Raw genomic sequence first — 21988 nt, 5'->3', positions numbered from 1 at the left:
TATAATTTATAAAGGTTAAAGATTAGTTGTCCTTGTAATGAGCTAAGGTGACCTCTCAAAGGTGCTGTGAACATAGCATTGCAAACGTGACTAGAAGGCACAATGCTCAGTGTACAAGTAGACCCTGGAATTCTCATTCTGCAAAACAAGACTAACACATAACACACAAAAGAAGACCAGTTATAGTTGGGTTTTGGTTCACTTTTGTGACTGGCATTTAGTGGTTTGCTAACAAGGAAATATGGGTCACGCAATCATCTACCTTACTCAGGGATCCACAGTCCAGGAGCTAGTGTGAATTAGAATTGAAGTGTAGGGGACACTTCAATTTCTTGTCCCAAGCATCAAAGTGTCTCTTTGACTCTGCCTATCTCCCATGGAAATGGCCCAATGTATAGACAGAGGTAGATTGGAATTCTTATTCCCATAATTTGGAGCACTCAGAGAAAACGTCAAGGAAGAGGGAAAATGACAGGTGGAGAGTAATGCAGGGTCAGATGTTATAGTCCAGGAAGGAGATCATGAAACCCCAGTGGGACAGTAGTTGAGAAGAGGAAGAGACAGATGCAGATAATAACACAGGCAAAAATAGGAATAGGCTTTGAGGAAGGATTAAATGTGGATCACATGGAAGAAACACAAAAATAATAAACTGGTGGCACTATCACTTGACATTCTGGATCTGAGTTTTTTCATCTTTGAACTGAAAATTAAAAACATATGTCTTAACTGGTGCACAGGTATACCTCAAAGAGGGAAAAAAATCATATAAAAGTACTTAGAGAGTGACCAAAGAACTACATTATACCAACAAAGGACTCTTGGCTTTAAAAGCCAAGCTCCTACCTGGATTCCCTGTTAAAGGGGAACCCTGGGACACTTTGGAAGACAGTCTACTGACGGTGGCATGAATTACACACACAAAAGAGAAAGAAATAAGTGATCACTGACCGGTCCTCTGGATTTAAAATCCAAACAATTTCTAACAGTGGAACTCTGCATCTTCCCTTATTACCTATTCCGACACTTACTCACCGGTGATGTGGAATATTTTCTTCACATGACTCTTTTGATGTTTCGTAAACCTATTTCTCATTAAGCCAATAGACTCTGGAGCAACACTAATCATCATCATCTTAAACCTAGCAATGATGCAATCTTCTTTGCTCAGAGTAGTGAAGTCCCAGAATTTGGTCTTAGTGCTAGAACACTGGTACTCTCTTCCTTTGGCATCTGCTCTGGTTCAGGTGAAGGCTTTAAGACTCTCAGAGATATGAAAGTTTATCGTCTCTTCTGTCACTGATCCTTACAATGACATCAAGTGAAGAGTCAGAATCTACAATCAACACACAAAATAAACTAACTGTCCCTGACTTCAGGTTCTTTGGAGAATCCTCCCAAAGTACCCACATGAAACTCTGTGACACCAAGGGCCTGCGTGTGATGCTCCTGGTGTCACCAACAATAATCACCTTTTAACACAGCAAAGAAAATGCCTGAAACTATGGATGTCTCACATGCCTTTGACCTAATGAGCATTTGAGAACTTTTTTCCCTTTTGAATTTAAACTCAAGACTCTTAATTTAGATTAAAAATTTGAAGAGGGAAGGAGAAGAAAGAGAGGTTATGTTACTTGGCTACCTACCACTGTAACAAATACCTGAGATGGGGCTGGGGATTTAGCTCAGTGGCACAAGCGCCTGCCTGACAAGGTTGTGAGTTCAATCACCAGTATCAAAAAGAAAAAATACACACACACACACCTGAGATAATTAACTATAAAGATAAATGGTTTATAAATTAATAGTAGAATGCTAATAAGCCTCATGGGTTTTGAAGCTTCAATCCCTGATCAGGTGAACTCAACGTTTTGGGGTCTCTGGTGGGGTGCCAGATGGCAATGCCTGACAACAAAACCAGCTGCCACACAGCCAGGAAGCAAAGAGAAAGAGATGAGGTCCCCACCCTTCACTGACTGATGACATCCAACCAGTGCCTCCATCTTACATGTTCTGGCACCTGCCAACCATGGGCTTTGGGAGCAGGGGACATTCTGGGCTTAACTAGAGCAGAAAGAGTGCATGTTCCTTTTAACCCTCTCTCCCTTCCAGGTAGTGTTTAAAGGTAAAGTTTCACCTGAGATGCAGCTAGATGATATTGCAGAATTTTGCAAAAGTCAGCAAAGTCATCTTTCATAGCTTTCATGGCAGACCACTGACATGGCAGACCCTTTTGGTTTGGAGGAAAGCCCTCCCGACCAGACCCTCTGTGTGACTACCCCTGGCCATGCCTCACTATGGTTTTGGTAAGTGTCTCTCAAAGGTCATGTGTTGAAGCTTTGTCCCCAGCCCACAGTCTCCTGGGAAGTGGTGGAATGGAACCTTTAAGAGACAGGGCCTGGTGGAGTCCTTGGTTAGATGGGGGTGTGCCCTTTAAGGGACCCTGGCCCCTCTTCTCTTTCCTTTTTGCTCTTGGCTGTCATGGGGTGAGCAGCTTGCTCTTCTGCCCACTTCTGCCATTGTGTATCACCTTGCCACAAGCCCAAAAGCAACTGACCCAATGGTCATGCCCTCAGACCTCTGAAACCGTGAGCCAAAACCAACCTTTCCCCTTTGAAAGTTGATTGTCTCTGGTATTTTTTAAAATACAGTAACACAAAGTTGATTAACACATCCCTGTGTACCACATCCCTGGAGGCCACAGTAAAATGTCAGTGTGGTTGTGTGGGATAGGTCATTTCAATTCTCTCTCTCTCCCTCCCTCCCCCACCTCTCCTAAGGATGGGGTGCTGCAGAAGGTGCACCTCCCCTGTTCAAGAGGCAGAACTCCGGGACACAGCTTTCCTCACCACTAGACACTAAAAGACTGTGCAAATCAGAGGTCTCAAACAGAGCTCCTGAAATAAAACAAAAGAAGTCCCTATGTCAGGATGCCTCCTGCACCGTGGAATAAATCAGGAGCAGGAAGAGGGCTGCCATGGCACAGTCTACCCAGCAACATCTGGAATAGCTCCAGGGTAATATTAATTGCTAGTCTTCATGGGTCTGCTTATTTCTACTGTCTGGCCTGCAGAGACAAAAAATATTGCAGTGTGCTAAGGCAGGAGCCACCTAATTCATGACCAACTGCTACTTATGAACCGAGCTCTCTCCGCTCTGGGGACCCTGGATATGTGTGTGTCCACACTGCAATCTTCAGGTCAGCAGCCCCTGCTCACGCATGGCATGTACTACAAAAGGAAGTTTTAAAAATCAGCACTTTGCATTGACAAATTTTCACTTTGGAGAATTACCAGTATTTTTGTGCTTAATGTTTTTTTCCCTGTTAAAAAAAATCTGCAGCATGGAGCAAATGTATTTGTCTATTTGGTAACCAATCATCCCTCCATCCTTCATCCATTTATATTTTAGGATATTTCATAAGCGGTTTTATCCAATGAATCCACTTATCACCTAATTTTCCATTAACTTACAGGATTCTGAATGAATGGAATCTTGAGGGAGGAATCGGTGGCTTTTGGGGAGGAAGATTATACCTGGAAAGAAGGCAAAGAGGAGGATAACAGATGAATTAAAAAAAAGAGCACTATGACCAGAATTAACTCGGTTTGCAACTCTCCTCAGGCTGGCTGTGATTGTGAAAAAGCTCACAGACATCCTGCGGGAATCGCGAAAATAATCTAGCGTGAACTAGCTATGAATATCTTCACAGTAGGCCCACAGAAGCAAATCAAAGTATCTTCTTTGTTCCACGCAGTTCTCTTTCAGAAACCAAATAATGTTTCCCAGTGTTGATGTCATGCCCTTAATTTCTGACCTGAACAGGAATCCATCCGAGCCCTAGAATTCCATGTGCTCTGGGACCTACCCATAGCTAGGGCGTTTGTAACAGTGACTTCGAAATTGCTATCAAACTTCACCACAATAAACTCCAAAAAATCTGTGGGAACCCAAATTTTGTTCCGTATAATAGCATTGTAGAAAGGATAATATTCTCAGAGGCTTTGATGTTGGCTGCGATGGATGAGGGTTTGTACACATCTACATTCAGACTGCAATGAGAAAGCCTTTGGTGATGTTTCATCTAAATCAGCCCCTTTCTTTTGGAGTTCCTACACATAGCACGGGATCCAAAGCATTCAAGGAGCGGAAGCTGTCTCCTCCCTACCAGTCAGCAGCAAGTCAAAGCGGGAGAGGAAGCAGCTCCAGTACTGTGCTAGGGACAGGAACAGCAAACAAGGCCACACTCCGGCAAACACAGTGTGGTAGAAGGAAGAGAGAGGCCAGAGCACAGACACAGGCTGAGATGGGCAGAAAGGGTGGGAATGTTCTGCCCAGGTAGAACTTATCCGGGGAGATGGCTGACAGTTTTATGTGACAGAGGAAGGGGGTAGGCAGTAGGGGGTTATTATTCTAAGTAGAGGGAAAAGATGCAAAGACTCAGAGACACGAAAGGGTCTGGCATATTTCAAGGACCCTTAAGCAATAGTGTGACTGTAGGGGAGGTGGCCTTTGGGAGAAGGGAGGGATGTCAGGCTCTGGAGTCTGGTCTTTGGGACTGGATTATGTAGAGCCCACTGTGACCTGCTTAGCTGCTTAGCAGAATCCCACTATTAAATAAAATGATTGTATTAGGGTTTAGGACTCTCACTATGGCTGTTAAAGGATACAGCAAAGAAGGTGCAGACACAGGAGGACATGCCCAAGGGGAGAGGAAACAGGAACCTGTGGGGGCACCGCATGGACTTGCTGGAGGGTGGATGTGAGATCCAGTTCAAGGTCGAACCTGAGTATTCAGGAAATGCAAAAACTGACATTTAACGCAAAACATGTGAATATTTCTGATTCCACCAGTGACTGACTTGTTTCAGCATCATTCACAAACATTCTGCATTCTTCCCTGAAATAGACATGTATGCAGTGCCAGGTCCTGTGCTGGGTACAGTGACAGGGAGGGTGGCAGGATACAAATATTAAAAGGTGATGATTTTTCAAGTTCTTATTTGGGAGAATTAAAAAACTAGGGCAACATAACTCAATGGGTGCTAGCGAGGTGTATCAGATACAAATGAGGGTAACTGGTGCCACCCAAAGGCTCCTCAGGACCCCCTAGGTTGAGGGGCTGGCCAGGTGTCAGAGTGCAGGGTCTTAGTCAGTGTAAATAGGTAGATTCAGAAACTGTGTTTATAGATAGGAAAGGGCTTGGTCAGGATGGAGAGTGGGGCAATCTGTGTGCATAGAAATCAGGACAGATCTCCAAGCCTGAGGCCTGGTCCTAGCTGTTCAAGCAGGAATATGCCAACATGAGGGAGCCACCAAGGGGATTTCTCGCTGGAGAGCACCTTTAGCCAATGTAAGTGAGGATCCCCTACTTTAAGGGTATAACCTAAGAACTGAATGAGGGTCCTCCTATTTTAAGGATATAACTCGATAATCGCTTTCTTTCTTTCTTTCTTTCTTTGTTTTTTTCCTTCTTTTTTTTTTTTTTGGTCTCTAGGCTGTTTTTCAAAAAGGTCACAAACCAAATTACCTTCTCATCTCTGATTTTGTGAGGATGATTCCAGCCTTTCCACCCTTCTGAATCTCTGTCAGCCTCCAAGTGTGCTGACCAGGCCATGAAAAAGTTCTCTGAGTTTTGTTCTTGGAGGTGGCCACCCAGCCGAGCATAGCCAAGAAAGGCTGTAAACCTCACGGTGGTCAGTCTTGCAGCCTGACAGAGCAGGCCTGGAGAAGGGGCTCTGCCCAGCCCCTCGGGCACACAGAACGACCATAGTGGCTCTGTGGAGACAGCTGGAAGTGCCCTTATGCATCTGCAGTGGGAAAGTGGGCCTCAGAGAGCTGGCAAGGGCTCCAAAGCAGACCAAGAAGGGCTGGAGTCAGGGCAGGAATACTGTGAGGGTCAGGAGGGCAGATGAAATGGTAAACCAGAGGCACCCTACACACACAGTCATCCACATGCCACACACAGATATGTGACAAACTCACTACAAACCATCAGGGGGAGCGTGAGCAGTCTGCAGAGTGGTCAGGGATTCAGATCCCAGAGCCAGAACTGACCCTCTGACCTCAGGCACATGGCTCTGTGGCTGTTTCCGCATCATTAACACAGACAACTCAATGAGTTAAGGTCTTAAATGCACTGTTTATGCAAATGAGCTGATGTATGTAAATGTGTATAAATGAGTTGGTACACAAAAGTAGTATGCATGTAAATGAGTCAGTGTATGTTACTACATGACGCTTGTCAATGAATTAATGTTCATGAAGTGCTTTGAACCTTACTGGGCCCCAGCACTAGGGATACTAGCTGTTGTTACTATTCATCAGAAATAGGAATTCGATGCCCTTTTCAGCAAGTGTCAGTGCTGAGTCAGATGCAAGGACATACACTGAAGTAGTCCTCTCCACGAAGGGACCCTGGATGAAAGGAGCAGTCTCAGTGTGCAGATGTCATTCCCCTTCTCATTTCAGGGTTGCTCTTCTCTGGGGAGAGGAGTAGCACACATACCACATGGCTTTCCTCTGCGCTGCAATCGCCCAGGCTGTTCCCCAAATGTCCAACTTTCTTCCCCCACCCACCTACTCACTGTTGATTTGTGCCTGTGCAGTCACTGTTTTGCTGTGAACATGCCAAGATCCAGCTGGAAGTGGCTCTGGGCTGCTGGGTGTCAGCAGTGCCTGCTGTCTGCCTCATGGCCCCTTGGTGAACAGCCATGGCCACCCACAGGCTGAGAAAGTTGCTCACTCCTGGGGGTGGCCAGCAACTAGCCCATGGAGGTAGCAATTGTCCTGTCTCTAAGGGGCTCTGGTATCCCCTGACTGGGCTGGGTTGGGCCATCCACTATTGTGTCCACAGTGGCTGCTGTGCACTGAGCATCCTTTGGGACTAAAGGTCTGGCCTTAGCACGCAGATGTTGGCCACTATGATCTGGATACACCTGTAGGTGAGGGACAGGGATAGGATGAGAGTGAGCCAGGGCTGGAGGGAGCGCTGTCTTCAGGGAGAGGGCTCAACCGACAGCAGGTGAACAACCCGACATCCACAAGTCTCACATCCTCGGGAGGGTGGAGACCAACAGGCTAACAAGTTTGTGTTTTTTCCAGAAACTAACAGGGTCTCTGAGAACCTCCATGAAGCAAAGGGAGAAGTTCCCTCTTTGCTCTTCTTTGAAATAATTAGAAACTGAGTGCCCTAAGAGGATTAGAATCCAGTGATGCCTGAATTTTAAAGCCACCTCCACAAAGAGGATGACAAAGGAAATAATACCACAAGCTACATTTTTATTTCACGGAGAAAAAACCCAAAGAGCAGGTGGTCAGGAAGAGCATCTCATATGAGCTCAGTAAGCACCTATCTTCTCTTGGGGTGAAAATTTTTTAAAGATGGCTACTAAGGAGGTCTCGGGAACCTCAGGGTCTCCTTTCAGGGAGGAGAAATTCCCCAAATTGAATCAAATGGCATCTGTGTATTCACATGAATAAATAACAAAAGCAGGGAACAGATACAGCCCCTATCCTCCAAAACACATGCCCCAAGGTGGAGGGACACACGTGGGAGGATAAGGAGGAGGGGCTCAGGGAGCAGGTGAGCCAGGAGCTGGGCCCCAGAGATGGGCAGCTTTCCTCCAGCACCCCTGGCTGAGATGGCAAAGGATCGGACAGTGAGGCACAAAAGGGCCTGTTTGTCAGTGGCTTATGATGTGGCACTAAAACCTCCTGCCTGAGCGAAATGGTGAAAAGACTGACTGAAGAAAAATAGACCAACTCAAGGATAACTGGGAAACTCTTGTTCAGGGGAAGAAAAGAGAATTAAGATGCATCAGGTACCTATACCAGCTCTCCACCATGAATGTAATCAGTACGTACTGCAAATATGTACTAATTTTTTTTTAAATTTTAAATAAAGAACAGAATTTAGTAACAAAAACAGAATCCTTTACATTTTCATTTCAGGGTCAGGAGCCTCCATGCCCAAAGACTCAGAAACATATAACAACTTTCAGTGTGCACAGTATTAGGATGAGTTGTTTTCCTATATAATCTGGCAGGAACTCAGGCTGGACCCCTGTCAAGGATTTGAGAGCCTCTGCTGTAATGCTAAACTGCTATGACAGAAAAGGCGTAACTAACCTTCACCTTTATCACCACTTCCCCAGCTCTGGGGGGTGAGCAAGACACTCAGACTAGGTGAGACACTCGGAGGGTCTCTGAGTGACAGTGTCGTGCATTTTTGCCTTGCAAATAAACATGTCCGTTCAAGCAGTATATATTAGTCAAGTAAACAGTGACTCCGTCTGAATGCTTGGAGAAGACAGGCAGGCTAATGATAACATGGAACCTCATGAGTGCAGATCCTGGGGAAGCAAACCTTTGTGAGCGGAGGCCTGGCTTCACAGTCTGTGTGCATACACTACCGGTTCCCATGGGGCACACGGTTAGTCTCACATGGAGAGGAACAAACAACTCAGCACAGGAAAATGAATGCTGAGGTAGAGCCACATGTAGGGCACTGTGGGGACAGCAAGAAGCCTTGGTGGCTTGAGGGAAGCCGCCCTGGCAGAGGTGGGGTAACACTCACTGGGAACCAGAAGAAGGAGGTCATGAATTTTCTAGCTTCTTGGCCTTTTCTCGTTTTGCAAACCATCTAACTCTTGAGGGGGTGACTTGTGTGTGTGCCCAGCTTTACCTTCTCCTTGGGCGCTCATTCCACCGCTCACTCCAACCCTGTCATTCCACGGTGATGACCACGGCCTACATCCCACCAGAGCCAATCTGAGGCCTTCCTGGCAATGTTTGAGTTCTGAGCCAAAAAAGACAGAGTCTGTCTGGTCTGCTGGTGAAAACTGTAAGGTAGGGTATGTTAGAACTGTTGGCAGCTGTGAGGGGGAGAGCTGGTCTGAAATGAAGGAGAATGAAGCTAAAATATCAGCTGAAACTCAAATACTTTCAAGTTGTCTGTGTCCTGGGCACATGAGACCCTGGCGTGCCTCTATGTCACCAGGAAGTTTGTGTTTCTTTTGCATAAATCCTCTTAATTCTCCTTTATTCTCTTCCTTCTACCTTCAAGGACACACAGTATTCAAAATAGTATTAGAATCGCCCCTACCCTTGGAGCCGCCCTCCTGTCTTAACTGGGGCATTCTCAAAAGAGACTAGGAAGAGCTGGAATCCTAAAAGGTATGAAGTTTCTCCCCCAGCCTTAAAAGCAGAATGGAGAGTGCACAAAGGTTGCTGGAGAGAGAAGACTGATCTAGGATAGCAGATAGTTTTCTGTGTGACCTTGAACAAAGCCCCTCATGTCACCCCACCATAGAAAGAAAAGTACAACTTTCTTATCACATATACTCAGAGTAACCCCTTCCATAAGCAAAGGAAGTGTGAGCTGTTTTGAGAAAGCATCTGTATGAACACAAATGTTTTGCAAGTTACCGCAACTCATTCATGTGAACTAATTGCAAGGCAATTGCATGTAGCACATCAAAGGGTTAAAGGCAAAACAAAGATATATCGTTTCCGACTGTCACACTATCAGCTGTTACCCCCGTGTGTTAGGAAGACTGTCCCGGAATATTGCAGTGTACTCCATAAAGAGGAATGCAGGGGAAAGCTCACCAGGAAGCCAATTACCTTGCATAAATTTCGATCTTATCTGCCGTGATAAGCCAGAGTGATGATAATAATAACAGGTATTTTTAGTTTGAGTTGTCTACCTAAAGAATGACTTTTAACTCTCTGAAATAGCAATTTCTGGGCTACTTAAGCAAAGAGGCCATTTTTAACTCATCAGATTGCTCCAAAATAGACACATAATACACGCTTTGTGAGTGAACTGGTGAGGGACAGAGGGACAGATGAATAGATGATGGATAAGTGAGATAGATACAGTAAGAGAAGTTATGATAATGGCTGTTACATTCCATATTTTAATGGATTTCACTTCGGGAGGTCTAGCTGTCAGTTTATTTTTTTGTTACTATAACAAAATACCTGCAGGCTAGAGTGCTTTATAAAGAAAAGGATTTTATTTAGCTCAAAAGTTTGAAGGTCTAAGAACATGGCTTCAGCATCTAGTGGGCTCTCATGAGGCCCTATAATTCTATCACATCACGGGGATGTCATCATTACAGAAGCATGGCTGAGACAGGCAATCGCACAGTGACACACAAAGACAGACAGACTCAAGGGGCACAGACTCTTTTTGCAATAATTCATATTCAAGTCACTTTTGGCAGTCCCAAGGGAACTATTTACCCCTTTCCTACAGGTCCCCTCGGTGACCTCGTTACCTTCCATTAGGCCCCACCTCCTAAAGATCCCACCTCCTCTCAGCACTGCTACTCTTAGGAGTAGGAGTCTAGGACCTGAACCTTTGGGAACAACCACATCCCAGACATAGCACAGACTAACACGTGGATAAACATTTGGGGTGCTATGAAAGTGCCATGGACCAAGATCCCCACCCTCAGGCAGCATGAAGGCTCCAATAATTCATCTCCATAAAGCAAGGAGAGCACTATAAAGCAGTAAGTAACCAGGGAAGCAAATCTATGCCAAGTGTAGTATGAAACATAGAGAAAAGGAGCCTCATCAGAGAAAGAGGTGGGGTACTGCAGAAAGTGTGCACGTGGTCCTATCTGGAAAAGCAGGTAGGTGTGGACACAGAAGTCAGAGCGCTCCATGATGGGAGAGATGCAGGAGCAGAGGCCAGGCAAGGTTGTGGGCAGGAGTTCCAGGAATGTTCCGTCTCCCAGCAGTGTACTCACAGACCGCACTCTGTCAATACTCACAACATATTTCTTCATCTAGAAGTTGAAATCCAAATTTGTCAGTGGTCACTGATTTGGGGTTCTAATCACAGAATTCTCAGTGGAACTGAATCACCCAGCAGCCTTGGATGGGGTTAGATATCCAATCAGTTCTGGGGCACCTGGCCCTACTTTGCCTTGGGTTTTTATTATTCTAGAGTATGGTTAAAGCATAATAACGTGTTCTTACACAGAACATAGGACGTGTTTTGTCCTTTTAGAAATCATTGTATTAGTTTACTTTCACTACTTTGCTTAATGCATGTTATGGTTTCTGTCTAGCTGTCCCTCCCAAAGCCTCACTGGGTCACAGGACTTTTTCAAAGTTGGCTGAATCTACAGTGTGCAATGCTGGGATTAAGGGTGATGGCCTTCCTCAGTCCACAGACTGGATTGGCACCACTCTAATCCCAGGAGACTGGATACACTGTAAAGGACACAAAGAGGCTTGTCTTTCCCTTTTGCTTTTGTCGCTTTTGTTGTACTCCATGGCCATGAACTGTTGCATCTCTGCCATGTGTCACCCTGCCTTGATGATTATGGACTGAAACCTCTACATACTGTGAGCTAAATAAACCTTTTCCCCTTTTACCTTAAGGTGTCTGACATTTTGTCTCAGCAATGAGAGAAAAGTAATTAAGTCAACACACAAAAGCATAACCCACGATCTGTACTTAAAAAACTGTGTGGTGGCTAACACAAATGTCCTGAAGTGATATGGGAAGAAAGCAGTGGGACTGGGAGTGACAGAGGCGGGTGACCTGTCTCAGCCTCAGGTCCACCACCCTACCAGGGCAGCTGCTCATGAATCCACCTGGTGTCCATTCCTGGCAACTCTCTTAACTGAGCCCCCCATGGGTGAGGTTCCTATATGAACTGTGGGTTGTGGATGAATCACAGAAGGGAACAGGAAAGACACTTGGAAGAATACTGTCCCTTGCCCTCAGTCAATGCTACTGCAGTCATTCTGTCTTGGTTGGTTTTATCTGTAAAGTCAAATTCTTAAATTTTAGGGCCATTATTCAGAGGGCAGCATCACGTACTCCAGCTGAGATGGTCTTGTATCAAGCCAGGGAACACAGAGGGTTAACAGCTGGAGGATTTTTATATCAGACACTATTTAACAATCTGTAAAAAATGTGTGGCTTTTAAGAATGTTTCAGAGTGATTCCCCCTCCCTAATGATACATTTCAGCTCAATGAAGCATTAGAAGGGATTCAAATATTTTCTATTTGATGCAAATCCTTCAGTAGGCAAAAGCAGCATTTTCTGCCCTATGTGAAGCGTAAAGGAAAACTTTCTGGTAAACTCAGCAGTTTGGACTCACCATTTTTTAACAAAACCTTGCTATCAATCCCATTTTAATGGGATAATTATAGCAAGTCATGATTCACTTTTCTTTCAGCCATTAGCACTAGAAAAACATAGGAAGATAAGATGCTCAAACGTAGGTTAAAATATACCTACTCTCTTCTTGATATCAGTAATTGTCTAATTGTGCTGAGCTTGACTAAAATGTGGTTTTTGGACAAAGAATGATCAAAAGCCCTATTCTGGCGTTATAATCCATCTTATTGCCCTTTGGTTAATTGAGACAGTGGCATTTATCCCATGGAGAATTCCCTCATTTTATCTCATGTTTTCATTCCATAAGTCAAGATGCTAATTAGGAATTTCAGGTATCCAAGAGGCCCCAGGACTATCTTCCAATTACAGGAAAGGCTGGTAGCTTTTTACAAATCTCTTTACAAAAATGCTTTTCTTTTTACTCCTCCCTCTACACACACAGATGCACAAACACACAAACACACACACATGCACACACACAGTTCTACCATCTTCAGTTACCTAAAAAATACAGAGCTAGTAGAATTGAGGTCAAAAGTCACAAAACAGAAAATACGAAAAGAACATGATTTCACTTCCCAAGAAATTTACAACCTACTTAAGGAGACTGTGAAGCATGTTTCACCAGATACGTCAGGAAGTGAATTTAGCTTGCCTGCAGATATTTCTCTCGGAGAGCACCTACAGCTAGCTGTCAGGAGGGCTGCATGCCCCTAAAACTTTGCAGAAAGCCCCAGCTCCTCAGGAGAAACAGAGAGAGAAGTGGAAAATGCAAAATCTCCACAAAGAAATTGGGTGATAAATTTATTTATCTCTTTGCAACCTGGAAGTTACAATAACAGGACCCTGCAGCTCAGAGTGTCCTATCTAATACTCTACTGCTTGTCCTGGGTCCTTTCACCTAATTTGCTCTGGTTAGACTATGTCAGGCAAGAAAAAGCCAGAAAATGAGTACCTTGTGCTTTACAATGTCTCATACCATCAGAAATCTAACCTAACTAAACAGAAATGTGCTCCTTAGCCCTTCTAGTTCTTGTCCTCCAGCTGATAATGAAGACAACAGACCATGATATCCATGCAGCTGGGTCAGCAGAATTAAAGGCAGTTGTATTAATAAGGAAGAAATAATGACTCCACATTTTCTTTACTCTTTACGACTTTTCTGTCTGGTGAGCTTTAATGGAAAGTCTCCTTCCAGATAAGTTCTCTTTCACTTGCAGAAATGACAGCTGCTAAATTCAATAGCAGCATGCTGGAGGTGGGGTTGGGGTGTGGAAAATAGTGGCCCTGACTTAGGTCTTTTGGATTTGCCCCCCAAATATCTCAGCACCTTGTCTCCTGAGGCCTAGGTACCCGCAAAGAAGCAGCAGCATACTGCACATATGCAGCCTAGAGGCGGGTGCCCATGAAAACTGCGTGGAAATCTGCACGGTGGGAAAAGAAAGACTGAAGACTGGAAAGTCAGAACGTCCCTCTCAGGCCTCCTCTCTCTTGAGACACGAGTTGGAGAAGGGGTCAGAGTAAGAAATAAAAAAGGAAGCAAAGAAACTTCAACCAACCATTGCAACTACCCGAGTTTAGCAGACTCAAACAAAACCAACTGAGCCCAGAAAAAAATAACTGCAGTTTAAGAGTAGTAGGTCACAAGAGTTTATTTCCCTGAAGAGCTAACAGTTTAATTTAAAAGCTACCAGGCTAGCTATAATGATGAATGGGTAGGTACTATCTACACCGGGTCCTGTTCCTACTCCCTAACACCGTAAACAAACTAGGGGAGAACTCAAGATCCACTTTTTCTGTGTTATTTTAGTGTTTAAGGAAGGAGTGGTAGTGGTGAGTGCCTACTAGGTTCCAGAATTTTCCATCACAGTGGAATTCTTTATTTTATATAAAATGAATTTTGAAGGCTGGCTCTAGACTTTGCTTTTCCCTCTGATAAAGCTTTGGGATGAGGAAGGACAGATATGATAATGAGGCACGGAATAATTTGCATTCTGTTTAAATAACCTGCACCTTGGTGGGCTGGAAGGCATGAGATTTTTCTCCTTGAAATAACCTGGAATCACTTCTGAACAAGTGAGAGCTGTGTTCACCATCTCTCCTTGCTGAATAAATGAATAACAGCTATATTAGTCCCTTTTAAAACGCCTTCTTTCAATTTTTAAAAGTCTCATTGCTATCCTCCTCTTACAACAAGAACACCAATTGTACAGGAATCTTGTCTCTCTTTTCGATACAGTTTCACACAGGTATAGTAATTGGATACCTTCTACCCTAAAATGCTAATAAATCTATAAAGAAAAAGAGTCTTTATCAAAAGAAAAGCACATATAATTCTTTTATTTTTTTTAGTACTATTAGTTCAGACACCGAAGGAATGTTTAGAGTTCAAACTAAACCTAGACAATGCAGGACATGAAAACATGAGGTACAAGTGCAAGTGTGTGTGTGTGTGTGTGTGTGTGTGAGAGAGAGAGAGAGAGAGAGAGAGAGAGAGAGAGAGAGAGAGAGAGAGAGAGACAGAGACAGAGACAGAGACAGAGACAGAGGAATATAAGTTTCACTAGAGTTGAAAATAAGCTGGCATAGAGTTTGAAAAATAGTGCTTAATAATAGATAGATGATTTAAAATTGAGGGCCAGGGAGAACAGAACAGTGGCTCCAGCATTTATTTCTTAAGAGAACTAATCTGGCACACAGGCAAGTCTATCTCTAAACCCCAATTCTGACAGCTTCTCCAAACTGCCTGTGTCTGGGCTGCACTGTCCGCGGAGCCAGAATGTGCTCAGTGCAGCATTTCTGAAATGCACAGGCAAATGGACGTGGGTGCCAGCCCTTTACCCCCAGAGCCTGTGTTCTATCCAGACAAGGCTCACCAGGCCTCCCAAGGGAAGGAAACAGCATGCATAGCACCGGTGTGGTGGCTGAGGCTGAATGGCAGTCAGACATTTTCATGGGTGCCCTGGGTTTATGGAGATCAGTACATATCTTCCCTCTCCCTTGCAGCAATGTAGCCCAGAATAGCCACTAGGCTCCTGTGTTCTGCCTCTTTCACTGGCACCTGGGACACAGTAAGTTTATAGTCATTTGCTGGGTGACTCAAGCATGACAAGCCTTCCTTGACCTGTTCCCAGCTTAATTTTTCCACCAGGTCTTCATATCTGCTCCACCAAATTGTTTATGCACCTTCCAGATTCTAGAGTCTGTTCCTTTGCTGCTTCAATACACCTGTAGGAATTTTCCAATATTCTCAAAACACATTTAGGGGACAGGGCTGGGCGCCAATCAATCACCAGTTGTCATTCTTTTAAGGCATTTCTGCAGGTTATGAACAAAGAGAAGGTTCCTCTTCCCTTTATGCCTCATATAGTTTCCCTCTGCCCTCTGGGAAGAGAAGATTCAGCCAAACAGCAGGTGTACTGTCACCAGTCCCACTAGGACTGTGATCGCGACCATTCTTCCCCTTAAAAAGCATCCAGGCACACTTGGTGTGGCTTCAGAGCCAAATTCTCAGGGAGTTAAATAGATAATGGGCTTTGCTCTAGGAACTTGAAGTCCAAGACAAAGAGCTCTGACATTAAGCTGTGACATACTAACAAATACACCTTAAACATAGCTGTTAATTAACTGAGCAAACGAATTTCAGGAAGCGCACTGACGGACTTAGGGAAGGGAGGCATTTTCAAACAGATTAGAGGTATCATTTACATATAAGCCAGATCAATGAAATATAACAGGAGAGACTAAGCTGCTTTGATCCACTAATCATCTTTATCTACTCATTAGTCTCTACAAGGCCATTTAGAATTGTTTCTTTGCATAACTGGAAAGTTGGAATCATTTTAGGTCTATAATTCTTTTTTTCTTTTTCTTTTTGGTCTTTTTGAAACAGAGCCTTCCTAGCAGTTCAGGCTGGCCTTCAACTTACTTTGTAGCCCAGGCTGGCCTTGAACTCACAGCAATAGTCCCTGCCTCAGCCTCCCAAGTGCTGCGATTATAGGTGTGCACTACCATGTTAGTTCTATAATTCTGACTTTTCTTTGAATCATATTGTCCCTCAGTACTGGAGGAAACTGAAGAAATTCCTTGCTTGTCTAGAAGAAGGCACTAGATTTTGAGTCTGGTGCGATGCCTCTGTGCTACAGAGGCGGTGGCAAAAGCACTAGATTAATAAGTGTCAGAAGGACATTTTTCCTCATCCATCACTGCAAACCTACTGCCTAGCACGGTTCCTGACATGCAGTGCATACTTGATATTTATTTATTTGTTCATTACTTATGCATTTATTTTTATAAGATACTGGGATTTGAATCCAGGGTCTTTGCACTAAGCTATGTACCCAGTACAAAATTCATACTAAGTTCTTCAAATGCATTGGCCAGGCTTGAGCTTGTAATCAATCCTCCTGCCTCAGCCTCCCAGAATGCTAGGATCACAGGCATGTGCCACCATGTCCAGTGCTCAGTAAATATTTGTTGAGTATCAGAACTGCTTTAGAAGCTGAGGATCCTGAGATGGGTCCTGTGCTTTTAAGTAAACTTAAGTTTTCTCAAACTCTTCCATGATTTCTGCAAAACTTACACTTTAAGAAGTACTTCAATGGCCAGAAATGAAGCTCGAGGTGGAGGAGTGGGGTAGTCACTGCCACAAGGAGGGAGTGGGAGTGGGTGGTGGCACGGACAACCTCCAGTCTCCATCTTGCTTCTAGACCTGACTCTGAGAGGCCAGGCGTGTCCTTCTCCACTGGATGAAGGCCACTGGGTCCCAATGTTATTTTGCTGCCACTGTGTTCCCCTGATGCTGTTGGCTCCACCCAACTGACTTTCTTTGTCTTCCTCTCCCTGCCCCAAACCCCAGTCTGTATTGCCTAGACTGGCCTCAAACTTGCAATTCTCCTGCCTCAGCCTCCTGAGTACCTGAGATTACAGGTACATGCCACCACACCTGGCCATTCTACCCACAATGGTAAAGGATCACGTGTTTCTACTGATCGCCCAATTCTACAGAAGAAAACACAGTGATTTAATGGTCTTGACCTCTGATCCTGACTCTGGAGCTGTTGGAAAGTCTCACTGGGCCTCACTGGGCCTCCGTTTTCTTGTTCATTAAATAAGAGGATTGCTCTAAATAAACTCACAAAATCCCTCCCAGGCCCACAAGAATTTCTCAGGTTTCTAGAGGGAGAGGTCTTGGTGATGAGGCCTGATAGGTGGTTGGCTGAGCTGGGTAAAAAGATGGGTGTGGCTACTGTTATCCTCTGCCACGCCCAGAGGCCCCAGGTCAGCATTAAAGGGTCAAGTTGCTTGGACGGTTCAAGCCACCTCAACTGCTTCAAACATGCCAGTTTATAAATAGCACCAATTACTGATGTTCTAATATTAAGTTCCACTGTATTTCTCTGAGATATTAAAATATAAATTATACAACAGAGATAAATTGATGGGAATTTTTCACACGAAAAAAGAAAGCTGTAGTCTCTAATGACAGTGACATATTAGTGGAAGCAACCAAACAGGAGTTGGGGAAGTTGGCCTTACGGTGGCCAGACAGGCACCTAGATGGTAGGGCAGAGTAAAGCTTGGGGGTGGTGAGAAAACCAGACATTCTCTGTGAACGAAGCAGCACCAAATGTGTGCTTGGCAACTTCTCATTTTAATCATGGCACCAATTTTAACATAGCAAGTATGTGATTACTACTGTCTTCCGAAAAACATGTCCCTTCTGGCTGTCACTTGTGCCCCACCATTGTCCTCCAGTGGTCAGCAGGACAGAAGAGTGCATTTAGCTCCTGCCATGTGGAACTGTTAGATGGAAACCTCACCTTCCATCCTCTTCTGTGGCCCTCAGGCTAATGCCTTCATTTGTCACATACCGGAGTGAGAGAGACGGTATCTTCAATTTTAAACAAACGGATGTATGCTTTGCAGACTTGGGTTAAGGTCCTTTGTACCTGGTCGTTACATGTAGTGCATCATGAAATCCAGATGCAACCAGTGTCCTTTCTCTCAAATAATTTTTATGGAAATGCTGGGTCAATGTGCTGGGTGCAAATTCTGTTTCCACTGTTTTGGTCCCTGGTCTTGGAGCTCTCATAACCTCCTCTCAGAATTCCAGGGAAAGGGTTGGGGGATGGAGAAGAAGGGTACAGAAGGCCTTGGACTTGAGGCCTTGATCCTTCTGAAGCTGCATCAACATTAACAGCTGCAGGAAGATAGCCTCTGATGTGGTTAATTTTGAGGTGTCCTGGACAGGTTTAGATTGGTTACACGAGTGCCCAGGCTAACCAATAATCAGCTGTCTTTTCAACGGACCATCCTGATATCATTTATTCACAAGAGGAGTGGGACACTGCTTACAGTTGAAAGCAGGAGGCAGTCTTTGTCTAAGGCAGTCAGCTCCAGCATTAACACTCCAAACTTAGCAAATAAAGCCTATGCACACTTAAAAGCGGTTAAGAGGCTCAATTTTATGCTGTGCTCATTTTACCACATTTAAAGAAAAACAAAAGCCCTGCATTACTTAGTCCCATGCTCCTGAGACAGCAGCACATCAACCATCCCCTCTGACCCCCATGTGCTCAGCTGGGGCATCCACCCTTCCTCAGTGGCCAGCGCCCACTGTGTCCTCCCCAAGAGGACTCCCAGTCTACACTGCTTTCTCCATCTGCTCCCACATCCGGGGATGATGGAGCAGCCCTTACAGACACTGCCCTGAGCTGAATTTACCTCTGAGCCTGGAGAAGCCATCAGCCAACTGCTCTCTGCTCCACCCTGCACCATGGAAAACTCCAGAAGAGGATGCTTCCCATCTGAGTGAAAATTATTCTCTTCAACCTAGTCTTAAAATTTAAAGACTTTGGGGAAAAATGATGATAAAGTTAAGGCCTTCCCTCTGGGTGGTGAGATTGCACATGGGAGAGAAGAGAAGGAGACAAGGGAAAGAAAACAGAGGAAGAAGGGGCTGCGGGTGCTGGGGTCACTTCCAGAGGGACCAAGAGGCCTGGTGAAGATGCGTACCTGGGCACAAATATGTCTGGGTGTCAAGGGGACAGGAAGTCAGAGACCTGAGTCAGGAAAATCACCATTTGCACAGTGTAACTGCCTCTGTCTTCAGAATGACCCACAACTTCCCAAAACAAGCCCAAGGCCCAAGTCAAGTGGTCTAGTTGTGTGCACCATCTTACTTCCCAAGAAAACACAAAACTCTCATCTCCTTCAGCTAACCGTTTTCATAAGCCCCAGCTAATTCCTCTGTTAAGGAGTAAGCCTTAAGTTACTTCTCCCAGACCTTTATCTCAGGAAAGAGAAAGAGTTTAGAGATGACATTTAAAAATGAAGTTATCCCCACGGTCGCTGAGCAATATCTCATAACAGTGTTCCGAGGCGTCTTTCTAAGTCTTTATAACAACTCAAAATTGCTTTTCTTGACTAGGAAGGCACCACTGGAGTGCATGCCAGCGCTGCAGTAAGAGGTTTGGTTTAAATGCAGATTTCTCTGCGGAAGAGAAAGACATGAAAGAGCCACAGGGAAATGACGACCTGTCTTAACCCCTTTCTCCTGCTCGAGTCTCCTCTGGTTCTCCCACCTCTCTCTGCCTCTGTCTCTTTATATATATATATATATATATATATATATATTTTTTTTTTTTTTTAAATGGCTACTGTTCTGTCAAACAATGCAAAGCTGTTTTTTTCCTGTCAAAATCACAACAGAGCTCCAACAACCTGAATGTCTTAATCTACTACTTAGTTGATATAACCCAAGAAAATTTTACAGGGCCTAATCCCCTTTATTCATGGAGGACATATTCCAAGACGTTCTGTGACTGTCAGAAACTGGCAACGATACTAAACCACGTGTGTGTGTGTGTGTGTGTGTGTGTGATAAAGTTTAACTTATAACTTAGCCACAGCCAGAGAAAAGCAGCAAGGGTAACACAACTATGACAATACACTGTGACAAAAGTTATTTAAAACCTATGAATGATTTATTTCTAGAATTTTCCACTTCATATTTTCAGACTGAGGTTGAACATGGGTAACTAGGTTATTGAGAGTGACACCACAGACAAGGGGGTGCTTCTATACCCCCAAATCAATTTCATTTTGTCTCCTTTTCTCCCTGACACCTTCTTATTTTAACAAGCTGGAGCCATCGTTTTCTTCTTTCCCAAACTTGATCAAACCACACATACTGAGCAGATGGCGGAGATGGCGGGCGGCACCTGGCACCTACCTTGCCCAGGCCTGGTGTGTCCTTCACCTTGTTGACAGCCCTCAGCAGACAGGGCGGGGCCGGCGGTGGGGAGGCCTGCAGAATCCCACTGAAGCTAGTAGCAAAGAGCGGTGTCTCCACAACAGAAGAAGTGGAAGGCCGATGCTTCTTCTTTTTGGAGGACAGATTTAACTTCTGGGCAGCTCTGTGGAGGCAAACGCAGTAAAGGATCAATGGGGGGTGGGATTATTACACAATGAGGTATGTTAAGGTCACTGCTGTTCTCTCTCTTAAGACCCCACCCTTCCCTGTCCCTTCTCCCTCCATGGAGTCTCTGGAGTGGCCCTTTCACACAGCACAGCACACTTAATGAGCTACCCAATCATTTATACAGCAGAAAAAGGCCATAAAACCGCGTGGGTCTGCAATCACAATCTACAAAGAATTGTTTGTTATCCACCGACACTCAGCCGAAGCATAAATAAAACCAGTCAACTCGGGGGAAAATGGCACCTATTAAGTTAATCATTCCATAACTTGCTTGGTATAAACTCAAGTGAGAGGGACCCTAGGGCTCATTTAAAAACTCTAACACCTTGTAAAGCCCAAGCCAGGCTGAGGAAGAACCACGTGGCAACTAATCAGGCCACGTGACGTCTGTGCCTAGGAAGGGAAATACAAGGCCCAGTTCGATGGGGAAGGTATAAATCAAACTGGCCATAGTACATGACACTGAATCAGAATACCCGCTCCAGCCAGGGTGCAGGATGCTGAACTCGGGGCTGGATAACAGGTTTCTGTGCAAGGCAGTTTATAAATACAGAACACAATTCATGGACAAGTACAAGGAGTGAGGGGTCAAGGCACAGAAGGGGCACAGAGGGGCCACATAGGGACAAGTGGGAGGGGAGGTGGCCGGCATCATTAATAACACTGACTGCTCATGTCACCGCTTCCATCACACATGTGTTCTCTGACACTTGGATCATGATACTCCTCAGAGAAAAAAGAGAGAAACAGACAAGAGGCATTTCACACTCTACTACCCTCATTTATGAATTAATTCTTGTGCTTTCACACTATAGTCTTGTCCTAGAACTCACTTTCCTTAGGAGATGTTGTTATTAAACGTTTGAGATGCTTCTTGTACCATGACTTTATTCTACAGATGCAAACCTAATAATCCCTCTAGTGTTGTTAGTAATTACAGGACAGGTCACAAGACAGGTCAGAAAGACAAAATCAGTATTACTTGCACATCCTCTCTCCCCAAAATCTTTCTTAATGAGCTGGAAATGTTGGTTTTAATTTCACTTCACCAACTAGCATGCTTTGGACAAATCTGGGCTACATACAAACTGCCACTTGTACAGAGCAAGCAGCTTTACTACTTCGGAGCTTAATTTTTCTTAGCATTAAGCCTGAAAGCCTTTATCAAGAGTGAAATACAGGATGGGTGCATGGGGAGCAGAAGATGCCCTCCCAAATCCCAATACCATGTGCTAAACTTGGGGAAATGCACAGTCTCTGGGGTGTAAGGAAATGGGAAGTGAAGGGCAACAAAAGACAGTTCCACAATCAGGGGAAAGGAAAAAGCTGGGAATTTTTTTTTTCATGATT

General features: G+C 44.5%; 1 protein-coding gene across 4 annotated transcripts in view; it reads right to left on the bottom strand.

The window, feature by feature from the left end:
- Positions 1-21988, bottom strand: part of Kif26b (kinesin family member 26B) — a 462091-nt gene that overhangs the window by 112738 nt on the left and 327365 nt on the right. For all 4 annotated transcript variants that reach the window (XM_003474264.5, XM_063236763.1, XM_063236764.1 and 1 more), the window contains one exon: positions 20390-20573. In XM_003474264.5, the coding sequence (XP_003474312.1) occupies positions 20390-20573 (184 nt within the window). The remainder of the gene's footprint in view (positions 1-20389; positions 20574-21988) is intronic.

The sequence above is a fragment of the Cavia porcellus genome, unplaced genomic scaffold (assembly GCF_034190915.1).
Source record: "Cavia porcellus strain 051 isolate PalLab524CR breed Dunkin Hartley unplaced genomic scaffold, mCavPor4.1 scaffold_26, whole genome shotgun sequence".
Lineage (NCBI taxonomy): Eukaryota > Metazoa > Chordata > Mammalia > Rodentia > Caviidae > Cavia > Cavia porcellus.
This window is presented reverse-complemented; position numbering and strand designations above follow the sequence as displayed.